At 30.3% G+C, this 27,902-nt stretch overlaps 5 protein-coding genes and 1 long non-coding RNA gene across 6 annotated transcripts in view; 5 read left to right on the plus strand and 1 right to left on the minus strand.

Annotated features, from left to right (window-relative positions):
* The window catches only part of LOC109354847, a 4,163-nt gene extending 428 nt beyond the window's left edge, over positions 1-3,735 (plus strand). Inside the window, exons 2-7 of the mRNA XM_019597625.1 lie at positions 457-639; positions 840-890; positions 1,687-1,937; positions 2,634-2,747; positions 2,865-2,924; positions 3,512-3,735. Coding sequence (XP_019453170.1) covers positions 474-639; positions 840-890; positions 1,687-1,937; positions 2,634-2,747; positions 2,865-2,924; positions 3,512-3,583 — 714 coding nt within the window. The 5' untranslated portion in view covers positions 457-473 and the 3' untranslated portion in view covers positions 3,584-3,735. The remainder of the gene's footprint in view (positions 1-456; positions 640-839; positions 891-1,686; positions 1,938-2,633; positions 2,748-2,864; positions 2,925-3,511) is intronic.
* The window catches only part of LOC109354848 (proteasome subunit beta type-7-B-like), a 7,930-nt gene extending 708 nt beyond the window's left edge, over positions 1-7,222 (plus strand). Inside the window, exons 3-8 of the mRNA XM_019597626.1 lie at positions 5,366-5,387; positions 5,625-5,785; positions 6,454-6,595; positions 6,725-6,821; positions 6,903-6,972; positions 7,079-7,222. Coding sequence (XP_019453171.1) covers positions 5,645-5,785; positions 6,454-6,595; positions 6,725-6,821; positions 6,903-6,972; positions 7,079-7,207 — 579 coding nt within the window. The 5' untranslated portion in view covers positions 5,366-5,387; positions 5,625-5,644 and the 3' untranslated portion in view covers positions 7,208-7,222. The remainder of the gene's footprint in view (positions 1-5,365; positions 5,388-5,624; positions 5,786-6,453; positions 6,596-6,724; positions 6,822-6,902; positions 6,973-7,078) is intronic.
* Positions 7,669-8,791, plus strand: LOC109354850. The gene is made up of 3 exons (XR_002108611.1): positions 7,669-7,803; positions 7,921-7,980; positions 8,568-8,791. It is a non-coding gene; the product is annotated as an uncharacterized LOC109354850 (long non-coding RNA).
* On the plus strand, positions 10,358-13,920 carry LOC109353276 (proteasome subunit beta type-7-B-like). Its single transcript, XM_019595482.1, has 9 exons — positions 10,358-10,443; positions 10,681-10,841; positions 11,510-11,651; positions 11,781-11,877; positions 11,959-12,028; positions 12,135-12,239; positions 12,672-12,770; positions 12,863-12,950; positions 13,676-13,920. The coding sequence occupies exons 2-9, from the start codon at positions 10,701-10,703 to the stop codon at positions 13,753-13,755; spliced, it is 822 nt and encodes a 273-aa protein (XP_019451027.1). The 5' UTR covers positions 10,358-10,443; positions 10,681-10,700; the 3' UTR covers positions 13,756-13,920.
* On the minus strand, positions 15,780-17,090 carry LOC109353789. Its single transcript, XM_019596151.1, has one exon. It carries the CDS (start codon positions 17,088-17,090, stop codon positions 15,780-15,782), a length of 1,311 nt encoding a protein of 436 aa, XP_019451696.1.
* Positions 20,160-23,883, plus strand: LOC109353353 (LRR receptor-like serine/threonine-protein kinase GSO2). The gene is made up of 2 exons (XM_019595587.1): positions 20,160-21,874; positions 21,947-23,883. Exons 1-2 carry the CDS (start codon positions 20,348-20,350, stop codon positions 23,711-23,713), a joined length of 3,294 nt encoding a protein of 1,097 aa, XP_019451132.1. The 5' UTR covers positions 20,160-20,347; the 3' UTR covers positions 23,714-23,883.

Raw genomic sequence — 27,902 nt, forward strand, 5'->3', positions numbered from 1 at the left:
AAAATGTAGTTTTGAGCTTACAGAAGCTAAAAAAATCTGAACTTCGGCTTTTTTGAGAAGCTATAATTTCAACCTTCTAAAAAAAAGCTTATGGGGAAGAGGAGAGAGAAGATAAAAAAGAGTACTTTTTATTATTGTAGCCAAATGCAAAATAGCTTCTGATTTACATGAAAGCTATACCGCAAAAGTTAGAAAATTTAAATTTTTTAAGCTTAAACATAATACCCTAGATTAGCTTGTTGAGTTTGAATGTTAGTTACTAGTTATTTAGTCTTTCTTCTTTTATATAAGCCATTCAGCTGCATTTATGTGCAATAAAACTATGTGTAAAACCATGTAATTCATCTTCTGTTGCATTACTTAATTAACATTGATATTGTTTATCACTTGAAATGTTTGATAATCCGGAAATGTATTGGAGTTTTCCTCATTGAATCATGTATTTTGTTGTCATAGTTTACTGTAGAGACAAAATGATAAAGAGGAGATTCTATAAGCTCGAGCACAGTAATCGCGATGGCGCGGATCCATCCTCTTCCTCGGATTCTGAGATAGAAGCTGATGTCAGTGAAGAAGAATCGGACGATGATGTAATACCTGAAGTAGAACAGGAGGATGAAGCTGGTTCCATATCTTCTGGTTTGTTTATTGACATTTTTTTAATTTCTAATTTTCGACTCGAAAGAATGTTCTGTTATTATAATATTGTTATATTCGTATGTTAGTTGCGACAAATAGGCCATTCTTTGCAACTAACCAATATCACATAGCAGTGAAAATGGTTTTTTATTAGTGTTGCTCACTTATTTATATCTTTGTCGTTTTTTGGCACAATTCAGGATATGAAACTGATGATGGTTCTGCAAATGCCGTTGATGTCAAGTCATCAGGTAGGGTTTGATTGTACTATCTGCTTGAGTGCTTCTCTTTCAGCACAAGTTTTGTATTTTATCGTGATATTTCTTGATCTAATTCCGTCATCAGTGTTAGATAGCGTTATGTTAATACTACTACCATTATTATACTTGATCGAGTTTTCTAGCTTCTATACAAACACAAGGAGTCTAACTTAATTACTGAAAACAATTTACTGCATCCCAATGCCGAATGCCACTCTCTTTCTCTCTTGATTTTGTTTTACATTATATCGGGAGTTTTGCTCTGAGCGCAGAGAAAAACATGTCGCCAGGTTGTGCATTTGTACTACCAACGTGTGTATACTTAGAAACTTAGATCAAATACAAATATAGTACAACTAGTACATGATCACCCGAATAATACTATTACACACCAGCAGTATTGATCTCTAATGATTTTAAAATATGTTGTGCAATTTCTTGATGCATCTAATTGATCAGTCTTCGGCCTAAACCTTAGATCTTTTCCTTTTAACTTCATTGAATTAATTGAATAACTTGTTGCAGATATGTACCATAAAAATAGTTTAGAACATAAAATTTATTTCTAGTAAGATTTCTTTGAACCTGAGACTTGAGTCTCGAACTTTTCCACTTATTCAAAATACATTCTTCATTTTACTTTTGTATCTGTTTTAAAGTCTGTAAAATGTCTATTTCTAGGATAATATCATCTACTTTATTGGTTTTCTTTTTAATGTAAATTGCGTACGTATATTCCTCGGAAAATAACTTTTTCGTGATTGTTTTAACATTGATGTAGCTCCAGGTCTTCTGTTTAGTGAAGATGATGCTGGAACTATAAATAAAAGACCGACACTTAATAACAAGGAGTTATCTAGTGAAAGTGACTCTGAAGAATCTGAGAGAAAGTCGAGTGTATTGGTTGAAAAGGAACCTTTACCGCTGGATATGCCGACCCCCCATATCTTACAATGCAAATCGGTTTTTAAGTGCAGGATATGTCCTAAGGTTATCTGTTTGTCTGAGGACACTTTGAGAGACCATCTGCAATCGAAGGTAATGCATTTTTTCTTTCAGTGGTTTATGCTCACCAACTTTTACTATTCATACTACTTTTTAAGTTTTAAGACACCCATTTATCTCCTATCTTAAATTTTCTTCCGAGAACAAAATAACGATTGCATTTAGTTTTTCACATGGTTGGACATTTGTTATTAAGTTTTAGCCGGGAAACCCTAGGAAGATACATTCAATAAGCTGAAAGCTATTTAGATACTGAGATAAGAGTAGCACACTTTGGGATTCTACCACACTAATGCAACCTATGGCATATTGTTGGAAGAATGAGTATTCATCGCATTGAGTGTGGTGGATGTATCGATGTCGATTTAGATTAGTGGCAACAAGAGTAAACTAGTATAAAATGAGGATATTTTCATGTAATGGGTAATTATGTTGGGAACATGAGAACATTCTGAAATCAAAGAAGGGATCAAAAGACAGTTTTACTTGTCATCTTATAAGTAAATCGAGTTTTGTGCAAAGGTAAGTTGTTGCTTAATGACCACGAGGTCATAAGTTCGAATCCTGGAAACAACCTCTCTCGCTTAGAGGGGTAAGATTGCGTACATTTACCTTTCGCAGACCCCACTAAGTGGGAGTCTTATAGGTTGGGCAACCGTTTTTTATCTTCTAAATAAAGTCTCTTATTGTTGATCTTATCATCTAACGATGACTTCCTCGTTACTGTAGAGACATGCCCGATCAGAAAAACAACTTAATGAAGGTAGATTGAAGGCAATGCTCAACAGTGATGGTGAACTCGAGGAACAAGAAGTGCCGGAGATCCGAACCAACGATAGCGAGGTTGGTTCTTTAACAGTACAATTGCATACTATTCCAAATAAAAATTTACATGCAGTAGAAGAAAGTGATTAATATTTTGAAATGAGGTGAAAACTAAATCAGTTCTAAACTTTATAGGATGATGAGAAAAAGATTCCCAAGGAAAAGAAGCAAAACAAGAAGAGAATGAGAAAGAAGGTAAAGAACACCAATATCTCTATTTCCATGCAGAATTTAAGAGCTCAACTGTTTAACCTTTTTAATAAAAAATCACTTTTTTAAATAATAATAATTACTTTTGACACTTGCATGTTTGTTTGGTTTGGATTTTATTAAAAGACAAGCTAATAAAAAAGCTGAAAATGACTTTTATGAGAACCTGTATAGTTTTACTTCTCTGAAAAGCTCCTTATTTACATATATATTTTCTTAATTTTTGTAATTGTAACCAAATGCGTATATGTTATACCAACAAGGAGTTGGTCTAGTGGTGTAAACCCCCGCTAGATTTTCAGGATGACCAAAAGGTCAATGGTTCGATTCCTGATAGTGACACTTGTTTGGAGGGGCAGCCATGGACCCCGAGAATGATTAGTTCCTTACCCAAAAGGTGAAGATATACATTTGATAGTACTACAAAAAAATATGCATATATCTTATGATTTATATAAAAACAATACAACAAAAATCACTTATTTTGAGTATTTCAAAATTACCTTATCCAATGCTTAAAACAAATTTATCCTAAACTGATTTAGAGCTTATGTACATATTTTGAATGGCAGAGAAATGAGAAAGGAGGGAAAAGGAAAAGGAACAGAAGTGATAGAAAAGAGAAGGCCAAAAATGAGAAATGAGTTGTGTAGTGTTCAACATTGTAGGGACCAAATTTCCCTTCTATCTACTTTATGTTCAATATTTTTATGTTCCTCCATCTAAGTTTTGGATTGTTAGATTTTGTATTCTTATTCCTACAATTTTATCATATCATTTGAATTGTTTTCTTTTTAATTTTGGTCTTGGAGCATATTAATTTATTGTTTCTAGTTGATAAGTGCCTACAAGATGTTGATTTAGTGGTATAAGGTCTAATTGGATCTCCAGATAGATCAAAAGGTCAAAGGTTTGGTTATTGAGAATAATAATTGTCGGGAGAGATAACTACATATTTTGGAAGGATTAATTTTTTTATTCATAGGGTGAGGAAATATTGTTTGTTAAAAAAATAATACTAAAGGTAACATGGGGCAAAGTTAGCCTTATAAAAACCTATTTTTATACTTTGATAAAAATAATTATATTTTTATTTTACCTTTCGAACATGTCACAATTACATAGCCTAAAGTGAGGGTTGGGATGTAGAAGTTATAAAATATGTTACAATTTGAGAATAGAGAATCAAGGTTCTTTAGAGAAGAAAGGTAAATTGCTAAATAGACATGCTAATTTTCTCAAATTATGAACATGGGATTAGTTTATTTTAATTCCTTCAAACTTTTTATCCCCAATGGTAATAATTTTCTATCATGTGTTAACAATCAAAGAAAATGAAAGAGGAAGGTAGAAAAACAACTTAATAACCAGAAAACTTGTCACCCCCACATTACATTTTATATTATGCTTAACATAAGAACTGTTTTAGTATTCCATTGTTTGGATACTCAATCATGAGTTATCAAATTGGTCTCAAATGAGCATTAAAGCAACAAATGATTGATAGATCAGTCGGGGTCCTTGTCTTGAAAATATTTGTGGCGAGAAGTTAAATAATATATTTTGTTAATGACAAGATAAAACAACGATGATGTGTAAATAATTGAACTTTGGTTTACCAAATAGTTAGATAGGAGTAACTCATACCGACTACTTTCTACAAAATTGTCGACCTATAACTACTTTTACAATATTCAGTAGTTACTTTTTTAAATTCTTATATAGAAAAAGACAACAATAATTAAATAAATGTTAATACAATGATTCATATAATTTAAACAAAATGTTATTTCTCTATTTTAATTTCATATTCATTATGATTTTTATATTAATTTTATTGAGTTGCATCCTAATCATTATCATTTTTCAAATTTATCTTATTTATTGTCAATCTAATTTAGTATTGCATTGTATTCATCAACAGGATAACAACATAGTTGTGGAATTATATTATGATCATGATGATAATCATAGTTCGATTTCTAATAAAAGTACGAGTGAAGAGAGTAAGTCTAACATGTCATAGCTATTAGTCTTTTATTCATAAGAATGAAATAATATTTTTTTGATATTATCAAATGTATTTTTTCACCGTATGGATAAGAACCTAATCCCTCTTATGACACCTAGTTGTCACACTCCAGGAATCTAACCATTGATCTTCTAATTATTTGGAGATCTAGCGAAATCTTACATTACTAAACCAACATCTTGTCGGGAAAGAAATCGGCAAGGCGTTACACCACCGCTACCTATTGTATCTATGTTTATTTAATTGTTGTATTCATTTCTTGCTGATAAAGAAAACCAAGCAGCCCAATTTGATTTTTTTTGGCCCATACCAATTTTTATTTTTATTTAACAAAATAACAATTTTCTCTCTTTATTTCTTTCTTCCTTCACAATCCTACACACTCTGCATCGCTTTCAATTCTCTACTCTTCTTCGGTAAATCCTTCTCTCTATATTCTTAGTTCTAATTCCAATCCTCTTATAACTACTTGCTACTGCGTTTTCTTCTTATAAACCCATTTTCTTTTGTTATTTTTAAATACTTCTAGGTTGTAGTTTTTTTCTTCCGATTATTTTTTGAATTTTTCTGAATTTTTCTGAATTTATTTGATGATTTTGGTAGAATGAGACTGATGGGCATTTTTTATTATCATTTTTTTTGTTTATTTGTAGGGTTAATTTGAATATTGAGAATGACTAAGTTGATGGATCTTCCTCCTAAGGGTGGATTCAGTTTTGATCTGTGTAGAAGAAATGCAATGCTTGAGAAGAATGGGTTAAAGCCTCAATCTTTTCTCAAAACTGGGACTACTATTGTTGGTTTAATTTTTCAGGTTTGAATTGATAGTGATTATGTTATTATGTGTAGAAGACAATGATTCATTGTGTAAACTAGTCTTTTATTATTGTTACTGTGAAATTATGACCAGAAGCTGATAAATTTTTGGACCCAATTAGTAACTTTTAGCAAAGTGTAAAACTTTATTTTAAAATGTTTGAAGGGTTGATTTGCTTCTGTGGATGACTTCTAGTAACAATTCGTGATAAAAAAGTCGTAAAACTCGTGCAAAGGTGTATAAAAAAATGGTGATCATAGTTGGCTAGCTGTGGAACATTAAAAGCTTAGCGTCAGGACATTAAGAGTTTTCTTGTTAAAGATGAGGTTTAATATGCACTTTTAGTGAACGGGTTGTTATTGGTTTTGTATTAGTATGTGTAGTCATACTCGATAGGAGTAAACTGATACAAGTGTTTCATAAATTTGAAACTGAGTTCCTTTGTCTACAGACTACTTTCGACAACATGGTCGACTGATAAGGAAATGTTGTACCATTTGGCGTCTATGTTCATAATGATGACTGCTATTGTCCATTGTATCACCACCTCTTCGTGAAGTTTTATAAATTATATGACTGCATATTAAGTTTGATGTTTTAATTTATTTTTTAATATTATTGTCTAATCCAATTTTGAAGTTTCGAACATGATAAATTTGTCACAGGATGGAGTCATTCTTGGAGCCGATACTAGGGCTACTGAAGGACCCATAGTCGCTGATAAAAACTGTGAAAAAATCCATTATATGGCACCGAACATGTATTGTTGTGGAGCAGGCACTGCTGCTGATACCGAGGCAGTAACAGGTATTTCTTAAAATGCGTATGTTTCTTGTTGCGCATTCTTATTTCATGCCTTATGAATATGTTTAACATGACTGGTGTTTTAAGTTCTGCTATTGTGAATTTAGTAAAGCCATAAATTATTTGTTGTAGACATGGTTAGCTCACAGCTGCAACTACATCGCTACCATACTGGCCGAGAATCAAGAGTTGTTACAGCACTGACTCTCCTGAAGAGGCACCTTTTCAAGTTGAGTTTTAATTCTCTCTTCTCTAGTTAACTCGCTCTTTGTGTCTATCGATCATTCTGAACATTTTGAATTGTTTCCAGTTACCAAGGTCATGTCTCAGCTGCTTTAGTTCTTGGTGGGGTTGACTTCACCGGACCTCATTTGCATACCGTGAGTTTGTTTCATACAACTTTTATGTTCTGTACTCAAGTTTCCTTGTTTTGAATGCGTATAGTTCGATGTCTCATGACTTGTGCGTTTTGATGATATTCTGCAGATTTATCCACATGGGTCAACTGACACCCTCCCCTTTGCTACAATGGGGTCAGGTTCACTTGCTGCAATGTCTGTATTCGAGTCCAGATACAAGGAAAACTTAAGTGTAATAAACATATTTGGAGTTTGAAATCATGTCTTCTTCAATTGAGATTAAAAAAATAGGATTTATTGTTACACAAATTTTGATGGTAGTTCTAGATGGTGTAGGGGATCTATTGAAACCATTGAATTCAGAATGCTGTAAACTGGTAAAGTAGCTTTTGTTATAATAATTATGAGGAAAGTTAATCTTAAAACTTGTTAAGACAAGTACACTTGGTAATATTCTGCCAAATGGGATACTATATGGTCTTTTGAATGGTTTAGTATTAAACTAATATGTTAGTTATGTTAATTTCGAATCGATATGTAAACATGTACATGAAAATTGGTATAGTTGGTACTAGTGATATTTGTAACTTCTCAAATGTCGTCAAATTTGATTTGCAATTTGTTAGAGTTGTTAATTTGGTCTTAACATTTTGATGTTGGGCAACCGTTTTTTATCTTCTAAATAAAGTCTCTTATTGTTGATCTTATCATCTAACGATGACTTCCTCGTTACTGTAGAGACATGCCCGATCAGAAAAACAACTTAATGAAGGTAGATTGAAGGCAATGCTCAACAGTGATGGTGAACTCGAGGAACAAGAAGTGCCGGAGATCCGAACCAACGATAGCGAGGTTGGTTCTTTAACAGTACAATTGCATACTATTCCAAATAAAAATTTACATGCAGTAGAAGAAAGTGATTAATATTTTGAAATGAGGTGAAAACTAAATCAGTTCTAAACTTTATAGGATGATGAGAAAAAGATTCCCAAGGAAAAGAAGCAAAACAAGAAGAGAATGAGAAAGAAGGTAAAGAACACCAATATCTCTATTTCCATGCAGAATTTAAGAGCTCAACTGTTTAACCTTTTTAATAAAAAATCACTTTTTTAAATAATAATAATTACTTTTGACACTTGCATGTTTGTTTGGTTTGGATTTTATTAAAAGACAAGCTAATAAAAAAGCTGAAAATGACTTTTATGAGAACCTGTATAGTTTTACTTCTCTGAAAAGCTCCTTATTTACATATATATTTTCTTAATTTTTGTAATTGTAACCAAATGCGTATATGTTATACCAACAAGGAGTTGGTCTAGTGGTGTAAACCCCCGCTAGATTTTCAGGATGACCAAAAGGTCAATGGTTCGATTCCTGATAGTGACACTTGTTTGGAGGGGCAGCCATGGACCCCGAGAATGATTAGTTCCTTACCCAAAAGGTGAAGATATACATTTGATAGTACTACAAAAAAATATGCATATATCTTATGATTTATATAAAAACAATACAACAAAAATCACTTATTTTGAGTATTTCAAAATTACCTTATCCAATGCTTAAAACAAATTTATCCTAAACTGATTTAGAGCTTATGTACATATTTTGAATGGCAGAGAAATGAGAAAGGAGGGAAAAGGAAAAGGAACAGAAGTGATAGAAAAGAGAAGGCCAAAAATGAGAAATGAGTTGTGTAGTGTTCAACATTGTAGGGACCAAATTTCCCTTCTATCTACTTTATGTTCAATATTTTTATGTTCCTCCATCTAAGTTTTGGATTGTTAGATTTTGTATTCTTATTCCTACAATTTTATCATATCATTTGAATTGTTTTCTTTTTAATTTTGGTCTTGGAGCATATTAATTTATTGTTTCTAGTTGATAAGTGCCTACAAGATGTTGATTTAGTGGTATAAGGTCTAATTGGATCTCCAGATAGATCAAAAGGTCAAAGGTTTGGTTATTGAGAATAATAATTGTCGGGAGAGATAACTACATATTTTGGAAGGATTAATTTTTTTATTCATAGGGTGAGGAAATATTGTTTGTTAAAAAAATAATACTAAAGGTAACATGGGGCAAAGTTAGCCTTATAAAAACCTATTTTTATACTTTGATAAAAATAATTATATTTTTATTTTACCTTTCGAACATGTCACAATTACATAGCCTAAAGTGAGGGTTGGGATGTAGAAGTTATAAAATATGTTACAATTTGAGAATAGAGAATCAAGGTTCTTTAGAGAAGAAAGGTAAATTGCTAAATAGACATGCTAATTTTCTCAAATTATGAACATGGGATTAGTTTATTTTAATTCCTTCAAACTTTTTATCCCCAATGGTAATAATTTTCTATCATGTGTTAACAATCAAAGAAAATGAAAGAGGAAGGTAGAAAAACAACTTAATAACCAGAAAACTTGTCACCCCCACATTACATTTTATATTATGCTTAACATAAGAACTGTTTTAGTATTCCATTGTTTGGATACTCAATCATGAGTTATCAAATTGGTCTCAAATGAGCATTAAAGCAACAAATGATTGATAGATCAGTCGGGGTCCTTGTCTTGAAAATATTTGTGGCGAGAAGTTAAATAATATATTTTGTTAATGACAAGATAAAACAACGATGATGTGTAAATAATTGAACTTTGGTTTACCAAATAGTTAGATAGGAGTAACTCATACCGACTACTTTCTACAAAATTGTCGACCTATAACTACTTTTACAATATTCAGTAGTTACTTTTTTAAATTCTTATATAGAAAAAGACAACAATAATTAAATAAATGTTAATACAATGATTCATATAATTTAAACAAAATGTTATTTCTCTATTTTAATTTCATATTCATTATGATTTTTATATTAATTTTATTGAGTTGCATCCTAATCATTATCATTTTTCAAATTTATCTTATTTATTGTCAATCTAATTTAGTATTGCATTGTATTCATCAACAGGATAACAACATAGTTGTGGAATTATATTATGATCATGATGATAATCATAGTTCGATTTCTAATAAAAGTACGAGTGAAGAGAGTAAGTCTAACATGTCATAGCTATTAGTCTTTTATTCATAAGAATGAAATAATATTTTTTTGATATTATCAAATGTATTTTTTCACCGTATGGATAAGAACCTAATCCCTCTTATGACACCTAGTTGTCACACTCCAGGAATCTAACCATTGATCTTCTAATTATTTGGAGATCTAGCGAAATCTTACATTACTAAACCAACATCTTGTCGGGAAAGAAATCGGCAAGGCGTTACACCACCGCTACCTATTGTATCTATGTTTATTTAATTGTTGTATTCATTTCTTGCTGATAAAGAAAACCAAGCAGCCCAATTTGATTTTTTTTGGCCCATACCAATTTTTATTTTTATTTAACAAAATAACAATTTTCTCTCTTTATTTCTTTCTTCCTTCACAATCCTACACACTCTGCATCGCTTTCAATTCTCTACTCTTCTTCGGTAAATCCTTCTCTCTATATTCTTAGTTCTAATTCCAATCCTCTTATAACTACTTGCTACTGCGTTTTCTTCTTATAAACCCATTTTCTTTTGTTATTTTTAAATACTTCTAGGTTGTAGTTTTTTTCTTCCGATTATTTTTTGAATTTTTCTGAATTTTTCTGAATTTATTTGATGATTTTGGTAGAATGAGACTGATGGGCATTTTTTATTATCATTTTTTTTGTTTATTTGTAGGGTTAATTTGAATATTGAGAATGACTAAGTTGATGGATCTTCCTCCTAAGGGTGGATTCAGTTTTGATCTGTGTAGAAGAAATGCAATGCTTGAGAAGAATGGGTTAAAGCCTCAATCTTTTCTCAAAACTGGGACTACTATTGTTGGTTTAATTTTTCAGGTTTGAATTGATAGTGATTATGTTATTATGTGTAGAAGACAATGATTCATTGTGTAAACTAGTCTTTTATTATTGTTACTGTGAAATTATGACCAGAAGCTGATAAATTTTTGGACCCAATTAGTAACTTTTAGCAAAGTGTAAAACTTTATTTTAAAATGTTTGAAGGGTTGATTTGCTTCTGTGGATGACTTCTAGTAACAATTCGTGATAAAAAAGTCGTAAAACTCGTGCAAAGGTGTATAAAAAAATGGTGATCATAGTTGGCTAGCTGTGGAACATTAAAAGCTTAGCGTCAGGACATTAAGAGTTTTCTTGTTAAAGATGAGGTTTAATATGCACTTTTAGTGAACGGGTTGTTATTGGTTTTGTATTAGTATGTGTAGTCATACTCGATAGGAGTAAACTGATACAAGTGTTTCATAAATTTGAAACTGAGTTCCTTTGTCTACAGACTACTTTCGACAACATGGTCGACTGATAAGGAAATGTTGTACCATTTGGCGTCTATGTTCATAATGATGACTGCTATTGTCCATTGTATCACCACCTCTTCGTGAAGTTTTATAAATTATATGACTGCATATTAAGTTTGATGTTTTAATTTATTTTTTAATATTATTGTCTAATCCAATTTTGAAGTTTCGAACATGATAAATTTGTCACAGGATGGAGTCATTCTTGGAGCCGATACTAGGGCTACTGAAGGACCCATAGTCGCTGATAAAAACTGTGAAAAAATCCATTATATGGCACCGAACATGTATTGTTGTGGAGCAGGCACTGCTGCTGATACCGAGGCAGTAACAGGTATTTCTTAAAATGCGTATGTTTCTTGTTGCGCATTCTTATTTCATGCCTTATGAATATGTTTAACATGACTGGTGTTTTAAGTTCTGCTATTGTGAATTTAGTAAAGCCATAAATTATTTGTTGTAGACATGGTTAGCTCACAGCTGCAACTACATCGCTACCATACTGGCCGAGAATCAAGAGTTGTTACAGCACTGACTCTCCTGAAGAGGCACCTTTTCAAGTTGAGTTTTAATTCTCTCTTCTCTAGTTAACTCGCTCTTTGTGTCTATCGATCATTCTGAACATTTTGAATTGTTTCCAGTTACCAAGGTCATGTCTCAGCTGCTTTAGTTCTTGGTGGGGTTGACTTCACCGGACCTCATTTGCATACCGTGAGTTTGTTTCATACAACTTTTATGTTCTGTACTCAAGTTTCCTTGTTTTGAATGCGTATAGTTCGATGTCTCATGACTTGTGCGTTTTGATGATATTCTGCAGATTTATCCACATGGGTCAACTGACACCCTCCCCTTTGCTACAATGGGGTCAGGTTCACTTGCTGCAATGTCTGTATTCGAGTCCAGATACAAGGAAAACTTAAGTGTAATAAACATATTTGGAGTTTGAAATCATGTCTTCTTCAATTGAGATTAAAAAAATAGGATTTATTGTTACACAAATTTTGATGGTAGTTCTAGATGGTGTAGGGGATCTATTGAAACCATTGAATTCAGAATGCTGTAAACTGGTAAAGTAGCTTTTGTTATAATAATTATGAGGAAAGTTAATCTTAAAACTTGTTAAGACAAGTACACTTGGTAATATTCTGCCAAATGGGATACTATATGGTCTTTTGAATGGTTTAGTATTAAACTAATATGTTAGTTATGTTAATTTCGAATCGATATGTAAACATGTACATGAAAATTGGTATAGTTGGTACTAGTGATATTTGTAACTTCTCAAATGTCGTCAAATTTGATTTGCAATTTGTTAGAGTTGTTAATTTGGTCTTAACATTTTGATGTTGTGCAGAGGGATGAAGGAATAAAGCTAGTTGTTGATGCGATATGTGCTGGTATATTTAATGACTTGGGGAGTGGAAGTAATGTTGATGTTTGTGTGATTACCAAGGTTAGTACCTTGATGCCGTATGTTACAAGTTATTCTTTGAGGTGGATATTCTAGTTTAATTTCTGTGAAAATTATTCACTAATGCCTCGCAGGGAAATGTGGACTATCTCCGGAACCATCTCGAGCCAAATCCTCGTACATATGTCAATCCAAACGGTTTTACTTTCTCCAAAAAGACTGGTTAGTATCGACTCTGCTAATAAATGAGATCGCAATGATACTATTGTTTTTGCTTACCCTTGTGTGTCATTTTTTGCACTCATTAGCATGACTTAGTACCACTTGATTGGAGAAACATAACGATATAGAGAATATAGTGTTTTGAAGTATGAAACGTAGATGATATAGTGAGATCCTTTCTGGTGCCTTTCTAAGAATCGAAGTGCTTTTATTCCCGGTAGGTAATTTCCTTAGGCTGTTCTTGCTGCTGATGCGGTGGTGGATGGCAATAGTTCCCAGAGAAAACATGATCTTGACTAAACTGTTGTTCTTAACGGGATTAACACTAATGACATACTCCAGAAGCTCAAACCTCGTAGTGCTTAGTTTATGCCGTTCTTTAGCATATTTCGTTGGAAAGAACGGTAGAATATTCAATGATCCCTTTTCGGTTCGAAAGTTGTTAGTGGTGTCTCATTGTTATGCATCCTTTTTAGTTTTTAGTTGTTCTTTTTTCTTCTTGATTTGTTGGTGAAGATGCCCTTATATTATATGCATAGCATGGTTAAATATTTAGACAATGTAGATGGTGTGACAAATGCAAATTGCTTCAATTGGAAGGACAAGCAGAAATAACATATAATCCTAAGTTGAATCGTCTTGTATAATGTAGCTTGATAATGCCATGACACGAGGTATCGGTAAACCATCAATGGAGTCTCTAATGTTGTGTTTATCTTTTACAGAGGTTCTCTTGACGAAGATTACGCCGTTGACCGAAAAGGTAGAAGTGATTGAAGTAAGAGGAGATGCTATGGAAGAGTAACATTTTACTTAAAATTATGTTGTAGTGTTTGTGAGGCTGAGAAAACCTGATTCATGGAGTGAGGTTGTGACATTTTATGATTGTACCACTTTTAGAACTTTGGCTTTTAATGTTGGAAGTTATTTCGGTTAAATTTGATCATTTTAAGGATCCTTTATTGTCTTACAAAATGCTTTATAGTAATGCAAAAAGAAAAGAATAGAAAGGAAATAACTAAAAGATACATTGCTTGTGTTCCACATTTGAGGCACTGATAGCATATGATATTGAAATAATATAGAAACAAAGAAACTATGTTAAATATTATATTGTGGTATTTAAATATGTTGAGCCAATTCATGAACCTAACGAGTTATATTATATCTGACGTATGAACCTAATGAATTAGATTGTATTTAACACATGAACCTAATGAGTTGTATCTAACTTAAGTTCGACTCGTTTATTTATGGAACTTAATTTTCGGCTCAAGTTTCAATTACATGATAATTTAATGTAAGAATAACTATACCTATGGGTGGCAAAGTTGAGAAATGCAACTAAATTTAGTTAAGATTTATAAGAAAATTATGTAGGAATAATAAAATAAAAACAAACATACATAACTATATCAATAATATATTAAACCAAAATAATAATATTAACAATAAAATATGTAAGAGAAAGATTGTACCTTCCTTCTTCATTCTTTTAAAAAGTTGAAACCCATCAAAGATTTAAAGTTGCAATTATATTTAATTAAAATCATTGAGCAATAATAAAATGCAAAGAAAAATATACAAAATTGCAAAATAATATATTAATTTAAAATAACAATAATTATGAGTAAAATGTATAAAAGAAAGAATGTATGTTCATTTTTTTTTCTCTATTTAAAAACTTAAACTCAAACATCATTGAATCAAAGGTAAAGTAAATGTTTGAACTATTAATTTTTTCAATCAAATCATCATATTATATTTTACATTATTTCTCTTCTCATATCAATGAGTTTAATAGAAATAGAAATCTATTGTCTAATTATAGGTTCAAAATTTGTAATTCTACTTGTTAATGTATTCCTCTTCTTTGAAATATATTCTCTGTGCTTTGATACTCTTGCTTTTAAAAAAATATTATAGAGATTTATCAATGTTTATGAAAGAACATTATAATATCATTTGATCTATCTAGCTAACTCCATATATTGTTATTATATTTATATTCTTAGTTTTTCTTGAAACTTCACACAACTCAAAAATAAATAGTTGTGTGGTTCTTCAAATGCAAATGTTTAATAACATCAAGAGTGAACTATTGATCTTGATATCTCAAACTAATTTTCCTTATATAATAGAATTTTTGGCTTATAACCAAAATATAAAATGTTATTTTTACAATCAAGACAAGTTTTAGTTATTCTTTAATTTTTTGAATGACTTTTTGATAAATATGTAATGATAATAATGAAAAGTAAGTAATAGATGAAGACAATTTAATTTATTATAAAAAAGTTATGAAACTTGAATTATACATATAATTAAGTATCACGTTTTATACATATTAATCAACAACAAAAAAAAAACTTGAGGAATGGAAGTGCTCCCACCTATTCCCCCAATGATCCTTTAATTATTATAACTAATAAAATATTGAACAAATTGATGTGTAGAGTAATATTATATTTATAATTGTAAACAAATGAAGTCATATTTGCATGCATCCTTTATGTTTAAAGAAACACTCAATCTCTCTATTGTTTAATAAATAGTCTCTCAAGATTGAATGTTTTCTATGGTTTTTGGACCTATGACACACACTACTTAACACAATGTTTTCTATGGTTTAATCACCCATTCAATATATTTTGATTATTCCATCTCAAACAAAATTTGCCAATACTCAAGATAAGTGAATAAATTTGCAATTGGTAAAATAAAATCCACAAAGCAAGCTGCTAAAATAAAAAACTAAAGCAAACAAAAGATAAAAAATTCACATATATAGGAATGATTAAACTAGACAAAAAAAAACTTGTGACATCTTTACTTGGGAACAACAAAAGTTGGTGGTGGCATGTCTTTTATTGAGAAACTTGGAAGATAATGTTTACCGAAACTCTCTTTCTCTACGTCGAAGATGCCATTGTCGCATGACCCAAGTGGAAGATCGTAATATGCGACATAATCATCAGTATAGTAGATTGAATTTGGATGAAGTTTGGGATATTTTGAAGCCGGAATCGAAATCGAATTATTATCTCCCAGGAATAATATTTCTCCATCCAATGTTTTTGTCCTGATCTTCTTACTCAATCTCCTACCATCTGATGAAAAAGATACTCTATAAACTTCAAAATTCACTGTTAATTTGGGATCCTCATCCTTCCTATAAATCCTTTCTTCAATCTTTTTATACTCCTGTAACAATGCATCCCCAGACCCTCCTTGTGCAATATCTTGCCGTCTTGCAGCATCTAATTCTTGTGCAATTTCTCTTGCCTGAATCCGATCTTCGCCCCAATAACACCTTCGAACAAGTAGTAAATCTCCATTTGAATTTTCCACAAGATAAGCATTGTCTGCATAATTGCGAATCGTATTTGCAAGTTTCTTCCTAAGTGTGTTCCATTTCAAATACCAAGGAGAGCAATTTGTGCTTTGTATTCTTGCTTTTGGTTCAAGAGTAAAATTTATAATCCAATCATATCTATTAAGTGCCAATACAAGACCTTTGTAAAAAATAACATCAGCTAGTGTTGTCCCTTCAACTTTTTTAGCATAGCTCCAATATTTGTCACCACACTTATAATGTGCCAATTTTGCTAAAGAACCATATAATGCAACAACTTCATAATCATGAGGGGACACATAAGGGTCTTTTGACAAAATAGCCTTATAGACCCCATAATGATCCATCATGTCAAGAATGTCATCATTGTTTAACTTGATTGGTGGGAGTTTGATGGTTTTACTATCACCCAAGAAAGGGTTTATAAGAATTAGTTCCAAAGTGGATTTAGTCACTTTGTCAACAAAAAATAACCATCCATACGAGGAACCACAACATCTTTTATTAGGCAAGTTTAGTTGAAATCGATGATAAACCATACCTTGTGTGATATCATACAAACTGCGTCCTTCTTGGTCTTTTGTTGGGATCAAAAGTACCGGAAAGTTTTGGTGGATATGAAGAAGGTGTTTCTGCTTGTAACTTTTGTAAGCAAAGGAGTGCCATCCTTTGCACACTGCACCAAATCGAACGTAATCAGAGGGTTTGAGTAGTCTGTTTGTGATTTCATGTAGAAGATCTTCAGGAAGAAGTGGCCATTGTGATGACTCGGTTGGACTTTCCATGATTATTTTATTTTAGTCCTAAGAACGATCAAATACTAATGAATGTACTCTTGTACCACACTGAGGTGTTATATAATGATTTGGCTTGGGATAAGAATGATTTTTGAAATATTTGTTTTTTGATTAGTCTATCTTTCATGATAAGTTGAATTGTGGAAAGAATCTACTCAAATATCGAATTTAGCAAAATAAAATAATCAAACAGAATCGTTATCAACTATCACACTTAATTTAAGCATAAAAATTATCTGGCAACTTTTATGTTGTTGGAAAATCAAATTTCGAATCTTCTTTCCAATAGTAATATTGTAAAACAATATCTCATTATAAATTTAGTTTTTTTACTCATACATCTAAGTCACAAAAGTAACATTACCACTATCATTTTATTATCTTAATCTTATCCTAAAAGTTTTACAACTAGCTACTTCACATGCAAAAGAATTGTGGAACCAATATTATACGTTTTGTTTGAAATTTCAAACAGAGAATGCCATCAACAAATTAAGATTATCTTAAACTCAATATTATTATCCTAACCGGGTGTTAGTTTTTGTTTTTTTGGCCTTTGGGATTATGAGCTTTTGTAGTTGCCAATAGATGAGAAACATTATCATAAACTGTTTTTTATTATATATCATAAAACAAAATCATTATCAATATTATCCTAAATTTAAACCTAGGTATAATTTGGTAATATTTACATCGTTGAAAAATTAAATTATAAACCATTTCCCTATAATATCATATTGTATCTAATTTAATCTCATCTAATATTTTTCATAATCTAATCTAGTATTTCTAATAAAATCTAATGCAATATCTTTTTATAAAATGTTTTTTAGTAATGGGAAAAGAAAAGTATAGAAAGGAAATAACTAAAAGATACATTGCTTGTGTTCCACACTTGAGGCACTGATTTTGCATAAGCATAAGTTGTTGTTGCTTGAGCATATGATATTCTAGAATGTTTTGTAGTTATATGATCATATATATCATTATTATTAGTAACATTAGGGTTTATTTGTAGTATTTAAGCACTTGTATTTAGTGCTTCAGGATTAATGAATGGAGAATTTGAATTCAGCTTTCTTCTTTATAACTTTTTAATGTAGCTTTGTTAAGTGGTTTAGGTATGTTTGGGAGTTAATGGAGAAAAAAAAGAAAAAGGATCTAGAAACAAGATAGGGGAGGAAGGAAATAAAAAAGAAGATACATTATGTTAAATTTCTCAATTGTTTGAGAATATAAGATTTAGACTTTGTTTGATAGTGTTGTTTCGAAGGGGGACAAAAGGAAAAAATGGGTTTGAAAAGAATCTCCTTTATTTGGGAGTTGAGGGAAAGAGAGAGAAAAACTTTGAAGGTTTTCTAGAGCTCTATAAAACCCTCAATATGTCAATTTTCATGGTTTTCTCATTTTGGGTTTTTTTTTTATAGACAAACATATCAAAATGCCTAAATGATTTTAGTAAAATGTTATAATTATGTTTTTATACATTTATGTTGTTAATTAGATTTTCAGAGGAATAAAACACAAACATTCTTGCATTATCATTATGTTAGTTTCCTCTTATCTAATTTTACACTCTTAAACAAGGAAAAATTTGCATTTGTTTCTCATTCCCTTTCTCCTCATTCTTGTCATTTGATCTCTCTTATTCCATTTCCTTTAAAATTCTCAAACATACCCTTATGTTAGTTATTCACACAAGCCAATTTTTTTTGCCGTATGATTAAGAAGAAAATTTCAAAGATGGCATAGAATATAAATCACAAAAGATCAATGGAAAAATACATTAAAAATCCATTTGAAAAAAAAAGTCAAGAGTTTAGTACCTATATATTCCAGAGCAAAGCTATCATGACACATTTTACACATTTAATACATGTTAAATAGTTTTATAACATGTGTTTATTAGTTTGTTAGCTGGTTAATACATAAATTTGCTGCATATTCATGTACTATAAATAAGATTTTTCATGCCTTAATCAAAGAATAAGAAATATCATAATATTCATTTTACGTTTTCCAATTTTGACAATACTATATATTGAAGTCATTTAAGAGATAACAACCCTTCACGGAGAAGCTTGTAGAATTAAGCTCATCTCTTTTGCTACTAAACTCTTCCTATGATATATTTGATTATAGGGTTTTGAGTGGGTATGTTATGATTGTGTTTGTTTCCAAATGCATGCTAAGGTAGTAGTGGTAGAAAGACTTACACACAAGTAGTGACTTAGGTTGCCTATAATAGGAAAAAGAGAGACAAAAGAGAATGAGTGTTTTTCTTTCATTTGGTGTAAACCACCAATTTTTGGTTTCTTCTCTTATGTGAGAAGAAATGTTAGAGTATGAAAGTTTTATTTGCTATTATTAAAATATTCTTAGCTTTATTCAATGCTCATTGTTATTTTTAGGGATAACAATTATCTTTTTAATAAATCATGTTTTCTCTCTCTTCTATTTCTTTCATTTTTCTATCATGTCAAACAACTCTTTCAATCAACTTATCGACTTTGAAGGGTATATAAGTCACTTTTTTGTCTTGAATTATATCTATGGTATATATGGTACAACTACAAGACTCAACATATGAAGAATTAAAATTGGAGTGTAATATTTATATACTGTTAGTGTAAATATTTATACATTATTAGTGTATTATTTATTATTTATTTACGATACTTTTACTTAAAAGTTAATGATGATTAAATATAAATAGTGGATAATACACGTAAAAGATATTAATAAGGAGAGTTAACATGCATGAATATATTGATTAGGTGGAGTAATATGTATGTTTCTCAGGTAAACGTACTTATTTTATGCATGAATCTATTTAAGTCATAAGTGCTTGAATTGATCATGCACTATATACACCATAGGCATGGATATTAGGCAGAATTACATAGTTGAACTTATTATGAGAATTTGACAAAGGATGTCATGACTATTTCTTTTTTAATGTTTCAATGTCTTTCATCAATATATTGCCTTGAAATAATTTGTCTAGTAACAATTAATGTGTTCATTTTGTACATATATTTTCTTCCTTGGGATGACTTGTTTGACTCATTGCAATAAATGCCAAAATAAAACATTTTCTACTCCAAGTTCATGCTTGCTTCCAAGAAGTTCATCATCGTGGTGCTATAAGTGAAATTGTTTTGCCTATATATTACTTCTCCAATTGAAGTGAAAGATATCAACAAAAAAACATAAATAGTAATCCAATTTTCTTTTCAACAAACATGAGAAGATATCTAAGTTATGTATTTGCAGTCCTTTTCCTTTTGGTTGAAATATGCATGTGTGAAAATTCAAGCAAGCCATGCATACAAAGAGAGAGAGAAGCTCTTATAAAGTTCAAATCAACCTTCCATGACCCAACCAATAGGCTTTCTTCCTGGAAAGGCAATCATTGTTGCCAATGGGATGGCATAGCATGTGACAATGTTACTTCACATGTTGTCAAGCTTGATCTTAGTAATACATGTTCCAAATTTGAGGAATATGGTGATACTCTTATTCCTTTGAAAGCTCAAAATCTGGACCCATCTCTTTTGCAGTTAGAATATTTGAGTTATTTGGACTTGAGTGGAAACTATTTCAAATGCACTCCAATACCTACGTTCGTTGGTTCTATGAGAAGGTTGAGCTATCTTTCTCTCTCTTGTGGCTCATTTTGTGGGACGATTCCTAGTACTATTGGGAACCTCACAAACCTGCGTCATCTTGATCTTCGTTTCAATTCATATGTAAATCTAAATATCAATAACATCAACTGGATTTCTCAACTTCAGTTGATAGAATACCTTGACATAAGTGGTGTTTACCTTGACGGCGAGACCAATTTGTTTCAGGTACTTGGCATGCTTCCTTCCTTGTCAACTATTTACATGGATTATTGTGAACTTGCTAATATGACAATTCCATTTGTTAATCTCACAAGTACTCCAAAACTTCAATTCCTCCACCTTGAAGGAAGTCAAGTCACAAATCCAGTTCTTGATGCTTTACAAAACATGACATCTCTTGTGCATCTTGATCTTTCTAGCAACAATCTTAATTTAGTTCCGTCATGGCTAAGTAGTTTTAAGAAGATTGAGTATCTTGATCTCTCATCAAATGACCTTCGTGGTCCAATTCCTGGTGTTTTTAAAAACATGACTTCCATCCAATTCCTCAATCTTTCTAACAACTATTTCTCTATCATTCCATCACGGTTTGATAATTTTGATAAACTCGTCAAACTTGATCTTTCCAACAATGCCCTTCGTGGTCCAATTCGTGATATTTTCATAAACATGACTTCCATCCAATTCCTCTATCTTTCTGGCAACAATTTCTCTACCATTCCATCACAGTTCGACAACTTTGAGAAACTGGTCGAACTTGATCTATCTCACAATGCCTTTCGTGGTCCAATTCATGATGTTTTCAAAAACATGACTTCCATCCAATTCCTTGATCTTTCTAACAACTATTTGACTTCGGTTCCATGTTCGTTTGGTGAGTTAAAGAGACTTGTACACCTTGATCTTTCAATGAATGACTTCACCTTTATGGAATGTTCTCTATCAACAATTTTAACAAACTTGTGTCAGCTTAAAACCTTATATTTCTCAAACAACAAGCTAGGAAGAGAACCAATAGGAGATGTAGAATTAGGTAGATGCATTACATATGATCTTGAGGTCTTAGATTTGAGTAATAACAAATTTAGTGATCACTTCCCAACTTGGGTTGAGAGACTTGAAAATCTAAATCACCTTGATCTTCATTCAAATTTTTTCTATGGGTCCATACCTTCTTCTCTAGGCAAGATGTCCAAGTTGGAACTATTAGATCTTAGTAACAATACGTTGGATGGTAACCTTCCCAATAATATCGAACAACTTACCAATCTAACTGTATTAGATGTTTCTTTTAATAAATTTTATGGTGTTGTTCCACATAGTGTTGGGAAACTTATAAATTTGCAAAGGCTTGATCTTTCAAATAACTATTTGAATGTCACCATTCCTCAAACTCTTGGGAAACTTATAAATTTAGAATATCTTGATCTTTCAAATAACCAGTTGGATGGATTCATTCCTCAAAGTTTTGGTCAACTCACTCATCTGTGGTACCTAAATATTTCTAGAAACAAATTACATGGGAACATTCCAGATAATTTTTATTATCTTGTGAATCTTTATTCCTTAGATCTTTCTTCAAACAAGTTGGATGGAATGATTCCAGTAATCCCCCACTTGTGGTTTATGAATCTCTCATATAACCACATGCATGGTTCACTTCCTAAAAACATTGGAAATAAAATGCCCTACTTGGGGATCTTGCTTCTTGGAAGTAATCTAATAAATGGTTCAATACCAAACTCATTGTGCCAAAGTGAGTTGTACAATCTTGATCTCTCAAAGAACAAAATATCTGGTGTAATTCCTAATTGCTGGAGGAACAATCCATTTTGGGAAGAAATAAATTTGTCATCCAACAACCTATCAGGTGTTTTCCCAACCTCATTTGGGAATCTTTCATCATTGTTATGGTTACATTTGAACAACAACAATCTCCGAGGCCAACTTCCTATGCATATGAACACTTTGGAGCAATTGCTGATTTTTGATCTTGGTGAGAATCAATTTTCAGGGAGCATACCCTCATGGACTATCAACACCTTCCCTTCATTGCAGATTCTTAGATTGTCGAAAAACAAGTTCAGTGGTAGCATTCCTTCACAACTATGCGAACTTGCAGCACTGAAAATTTTGGACCTTTCAAGTAACAATTTAGTTGGTTCAATACCTAAGTGCATAGGTAATCTTAAGGGAATGACTACTGACAAATCAAATAGTGAGTCATTATCAGAATTGAAACCTATATATGTAGTTTTTATTGGTTTTAATGGTTTTAATGGTTCATTTAGTGAATGGTCACAACAAGATGTGAAACAAGTAATGAAAGGAAGAGAATTTGACTACCTCAAAATCGTGAAGTTTGTAGTGAATATGGACTTATCAGAAAACAAATTGGTTGGACTCATTCCGGAGGGAATAACTTCGCTAATTGGATTGCATGGCTTGAATTTATCACACAATTGCTTGGAAGGAGAAATCCCTAAGATGATAGGAGATATGAAATCACTTGAATCCTTTGACATCTCTCATAACCAACTTTCAGGTCACATACCAAATAACATGTTTTCTTTAACTTCAATGAGTCATTTAAACTTGTCATACAATAACTTTTCCGGACCAATTCCCCAAGGTTACCAGTTTTCGACTTATGATCGATATGTTTATGCTGACAACCCATATCTCTGTGGTCCTCCACTACTTAAGTGTCCTATTGATGATTCTCATTCCGGACGAGGATTTGAAGAAGATGAAGATGGAAAAGAAGATAGGTTGGAAAAACTGTTGTTGTACTCTATTATTGCAGCTGGCTTTGCAACTGGGTTTTGGGGAATTATTGTGGTTTTAGTGCTCAAGAAGAGTTTAAGGTATGCTTGCTTCAGATGGGTGGAAGATGCAACAGATATGGTTTATGTGGAAGTAGTGATAAAAGTGGCAAGGATGAAGAAGTGGTTGGTGACAAACCATGTTCAAGGTTGATTGTTTCTTTGTTTGTCTCCCATTTTCTGAATGATTCTGTGGTTTTGTGCTACATGTTGTATTTTCTTTCTTGTTATCATTTATGTGTTGTGTGGAACCTAGTTTGTTATTTATGCATTTAATAATTTGTTGTTATGTAATTGGTTACAAAGAAAAATGGGATAGACTTCTTCAAATAAATGCATGTCACTGCAATTTAATCATAATACTAGAACAATACCATTAATTTCATAATACTAGAACAATACCATTAATTTGTATCAATTTGTTTAAGGAAAAAGTATGAGTTCACTGTTATATTGAACAATGAAAGCAGAACAAATAGATAAGGAAAAGTGGTGTTTTCATATCCTTGAATTGTAAGATAATGGAAAGGACACTATCACATAACTTCCATGTTATGATAAGTAACATCTTACACTCTGTTTACAAGTTATTTTTTCCGAAAGAAATGAAAAGACTTTGAAACTATGGAATAAGGTTTTTATTTCTCTTCATTCCCCTTTAAAATTAAATTTATAAACAAATCGTAAAAGAATGTGACAACCATAAAGACATTCTACATTTCATGTTTAAACCACCAAAAAGTTTCCTTCTCAAATAAAGCAGATCAACATAAGGCTCACACATACACTTGATGCTGCATGTCTTCAATTTGTTGAGATGTTTTTTTAATGAAAAGGTGTTGTGATATTGTTTTTAGCATTCATTTTTTTCTTATTCTACTGATTCTTTTTTTATTGGGTATTGTATTCATTGTTCTTATTCTTATTTTAATATTTGGTACTTTATTTTTATATTTGATGAATTTGCAACTTCATTCATTGTTGTTATTCTTATTTTAAAATTTAGTACTCTATTTTTTTATGAACAAAATCTATTTTGAAGTTCTTTTATTTTCTTGTGCTTATTTTGATCAATATATGGCAAGTTCATTTATTTTGATATGACTGTTTATTTTTTCTTGTCTTTTATTTTTCAACTAATGTACTTTTTTAAAAAATAATTATATTTTCATCGATGTTTTATTTTATACAAACCAAATATTAAGAATGAAAGTTATTCCAATTTGAAAGTTTCATTTCAATAGTTTTTAGTATTGGTATATAATTTTTTTATAGAATCAGCATGGCCATTTTCTTATAACTAAGGATAATGAGTCAATAGAAAAATGGTTGTTCTTCAAAGTTATAAAAAACAAGGCTATACAAACAAGATGTAATATATTTTCTAATTGATCATTTGATTATTTATATTGAGTATGCGGCTCTTCATTTCTACCAGTGCCACTCTTAAAAATTATATTCTTCCATTAAATGTGTTTGATAGTAGAACTTATTTCTAAGTGTAACTTTCACTTTTCTTAACTTAAAAATAATAATTTTTATAAGATCCGGAGAGAAGTTTTACATTATTTTCTACATTATCATAATATAATTTTAGAAGTTCTCCAAACACAGAGTAAGAGTTTGTTGAAACATTTTCACATATAAAAACAATATTGACAATCACAGCTTAAGATATAAATTTGTTTGGTTGATCTCATTTTTCATTGAATCATAATATATTGAAGTGGTTTATATATACGGCAAAACTTATCTATTAGCATATCAATAATTCAATTACCAACAACAAGTTGGGAGGGGGAGTCAAGGGTTCAAAAGGTGAAGAGTCGTCACTATGTTTTTACAATTAAAATGTAGAATTTTTTTAGTCCAATTTAGATAAAATAGTCTTTTGAATAAGAGTTATAAGCTTCATAGTCGATTATAGATCATGAAATGTATTAGCATATCATATGTGCCTAACAAAATGGTACCGTAGGTAATTGTATATATTAAATATACCCTTAATTTATTTTACTAAAAATTAAATAGTTAAAACATTTTTATTTTATTTTTATGTTTCGTAAAAGTTGATATTGCTCCTACATAAGATAATTAAACTACAACTTAATACATGTACACATAACATCAATAATAAAATCAAGAATTTGTATTTAAACCGAATACTATAAAAGATAATTAGTCACGATCTGAAATTAATATGATAATAGTCTTATTTTTATTAAAAAAATTGAAAAAAATATGTTATTGATTTGATTTTATTATGATTATGTAATTGATTCTTCTATATCTGTTTTAAATTAACACAATGACTATTATAAAATAATAAATGAATTATGAGTATCATATTATTATTTTGATTAAAATCACTAGAAAATATCTTGTATATATACTAACCTAATTTGTTTTTTAAATTGATTAGAAACATTATCTCATACTAATAGATCATCAAATCCTTGAGTATAATAAAATAAGATAAAATAATAGTATTAAAATTATACTCAAGGATTTGAAACGTATATTTCAAACTACAAATTAATACAGTTGCATATAAGATCAATTATAAAATTAAGAATTTGTATATAAATTTAATACTACAAAACATAATGAGCCACAATCTAAATTTAATATAATAATAATCTTATTCTTATTAAAATTATTGAAAAACGATATGTCTTTGATTTGATTTTATTGTGGTCATGTAAATGATTCTTTTAACTTTATTTTATTAAAAGCAATCATAAGATATACAAAGTTGTATGCATTATAACACATATTTGATTTATATTTTGTTTGAATTATTTCTAATTCTTTAATTTTGGGCAAACGATAATATTAAAATTAATACTCAAGGATTTTAAATGAATATTTCAAACTACAAAGTAATACAGTTGCACATAAGATCAATTATAAAATCAAAAATTTGTATATAAATCTAATAGTATAAAACATAATAAGCCACAATCTAAATTTAATATAATAATAATCTTATTCATATTAAAATTATTTAAAAAAATGTGTTTGATTTAATTTTATTATGGACATGTAAACGATTCTTCTAACTCTATTTTATTAAAATCAATCATAAGATATACAACATTGTATGCATTATAAGGCATATTTGATTTATATTTTGTTTGGATTATTTCTAATTCTTTAATTTTGGGAAAACAATAGTATTAAAATTAATACTCAAGGATTTTAAATATATATATTCAAACTCCAAATTAATACAGTTACATATCAATTATAAGGTTATATGATTTTTCATTCTATGTTACAAGCTAATAATAATGTTGAGGCTACATATGATATTTAACATAAAAATGTAAATTATTTACACATTATTATAACATACAAAAAATTTCTTTCCCTTTTATTATACAAAATTCAATTCTTTATATTCATACCATTATAAAAGAGTTCCATATACCTCATAAATCCAAACATCCTTACAAAATTACAAGCTATAGCATGTATGACATTTAAATTTTGCATTTAAATTCCTATTGAATCTGAGTGAAAACAATTCCATATATATACACCTTTCATTTCTCTCATAGACATCATAAACTAAAGCAACTATATTATAGCATAGTAGAAAACTTGGTATCTCGTTTTGCAAAACTTATATATTAGTAGGATTTTCTGACTCCATCTTTGATATAGTTTTCTAGAAAAACTAATGTGTAACGAATTATTAGTAATTTTGCTGAAGACTAAAAAAAGATATTACATTAGATTTTATTAGAAATACTAGATTAGATTATGAAAAATATTAGATGAGATTAAATTAGATACCATATGATATTATAGGAAAAAGATTTATAATTTAATTTTGCAACAACATAAATATTACCAAATTATATCTAGATTTAAATTTAGGATAATAATTGATAATGATTTTGTTTGCTTGTTTTATGATATATAATAAAAAAAGTTTATGATAATGTTTCTCATCTGTTGGCAACTACAAAGGCTCATAATTCAAAAGAACAAAAATTAACACTCCGTTGGGATAATAATATTGACTTTAAGATAATTTTAATTTGTTCATATCATTCTGTTTGAAATTTCAAACAAAATGTATAATATTGGTTTCACAATTCTTTTGCATGTGAAGTAGCTAGCTGTAAAACTTTTAGGATAAGATTAAGATAATAAAATGATAGTGGTAATTTTGTGACTTAGATGTATGAGTAAAAAACTAAATTTATCATATAAGGATGAGATATTTTACAATATACTATTGGAAAGAAGATATGCTTAAATTAAGGGTGATAATAGATAATGATTTTGTTTGATTATATTATTTTTGCTAAATTGGAAAAACTGTGACTTAA

This window comes from Lupinus angustifolius, chromosome LG08 (assembly GCF_001865875.1).
Source record: "Lupinus angustifolius cultivar Tanjil chromosome LG08, LupAngTanjil_v1.0, whole genome shotgun sequence".
In the NCBI taxonomy this organism is placed as follows: domain Eukaryota; kingdom Viridiplantae; phylum Streptophyta; class Magnoliopsida; order Fabales; family Fabaceae; genus Lupinus; species Lupinus angustifolius.

Excerpts from the sequence above, each read along its gene's own strand:
- LOC109353789 (XM_019596151.1), bottom strand. The coding sequence starts at position 17,090 with ATGGAAAGTCCAACCGAGTCATCACAATGGCCACTTCTTCCTGAAGAT.
- LOC109353276 (XM_019595482.1), top strand. The coding sequence starts at position 10,701 with ATGACTAAGTTGATGGATCTTCCTCCTAAGGGTGGATTCAGTTTTGAT. Across the intron at positions 11,652-11,780 it reads TGATACCGAGGCAGTAACAG|ACATGGTTAGCTCACAGCTG; the intron begins GTATTTCTTAAA and ends TATTTGTTGTAG. Across the intron at positions 12,240-12,671 it reads GATACAAGGAAAACTTAAGT|AGGGATGAAGGAATAAAGCT; the intron begins GTAATAAACATA and ends GATGTTGTGCAG.
- LOC109353353 (XM_019595587.1), top strand. The coding sequence starts at position 20,348 with ATGAGAAGATATCTAAGTTATGTATTTGCAGTCCTTTTCCTTTTGGTT. Across the intron at positions 21,875-21,946 it reads AAAATCTAAATCACCTTGAT|CTTAGTAACAATACGTTGGA; the intron begins CTTCATTCAAAT and ends GAACTATTAGAT.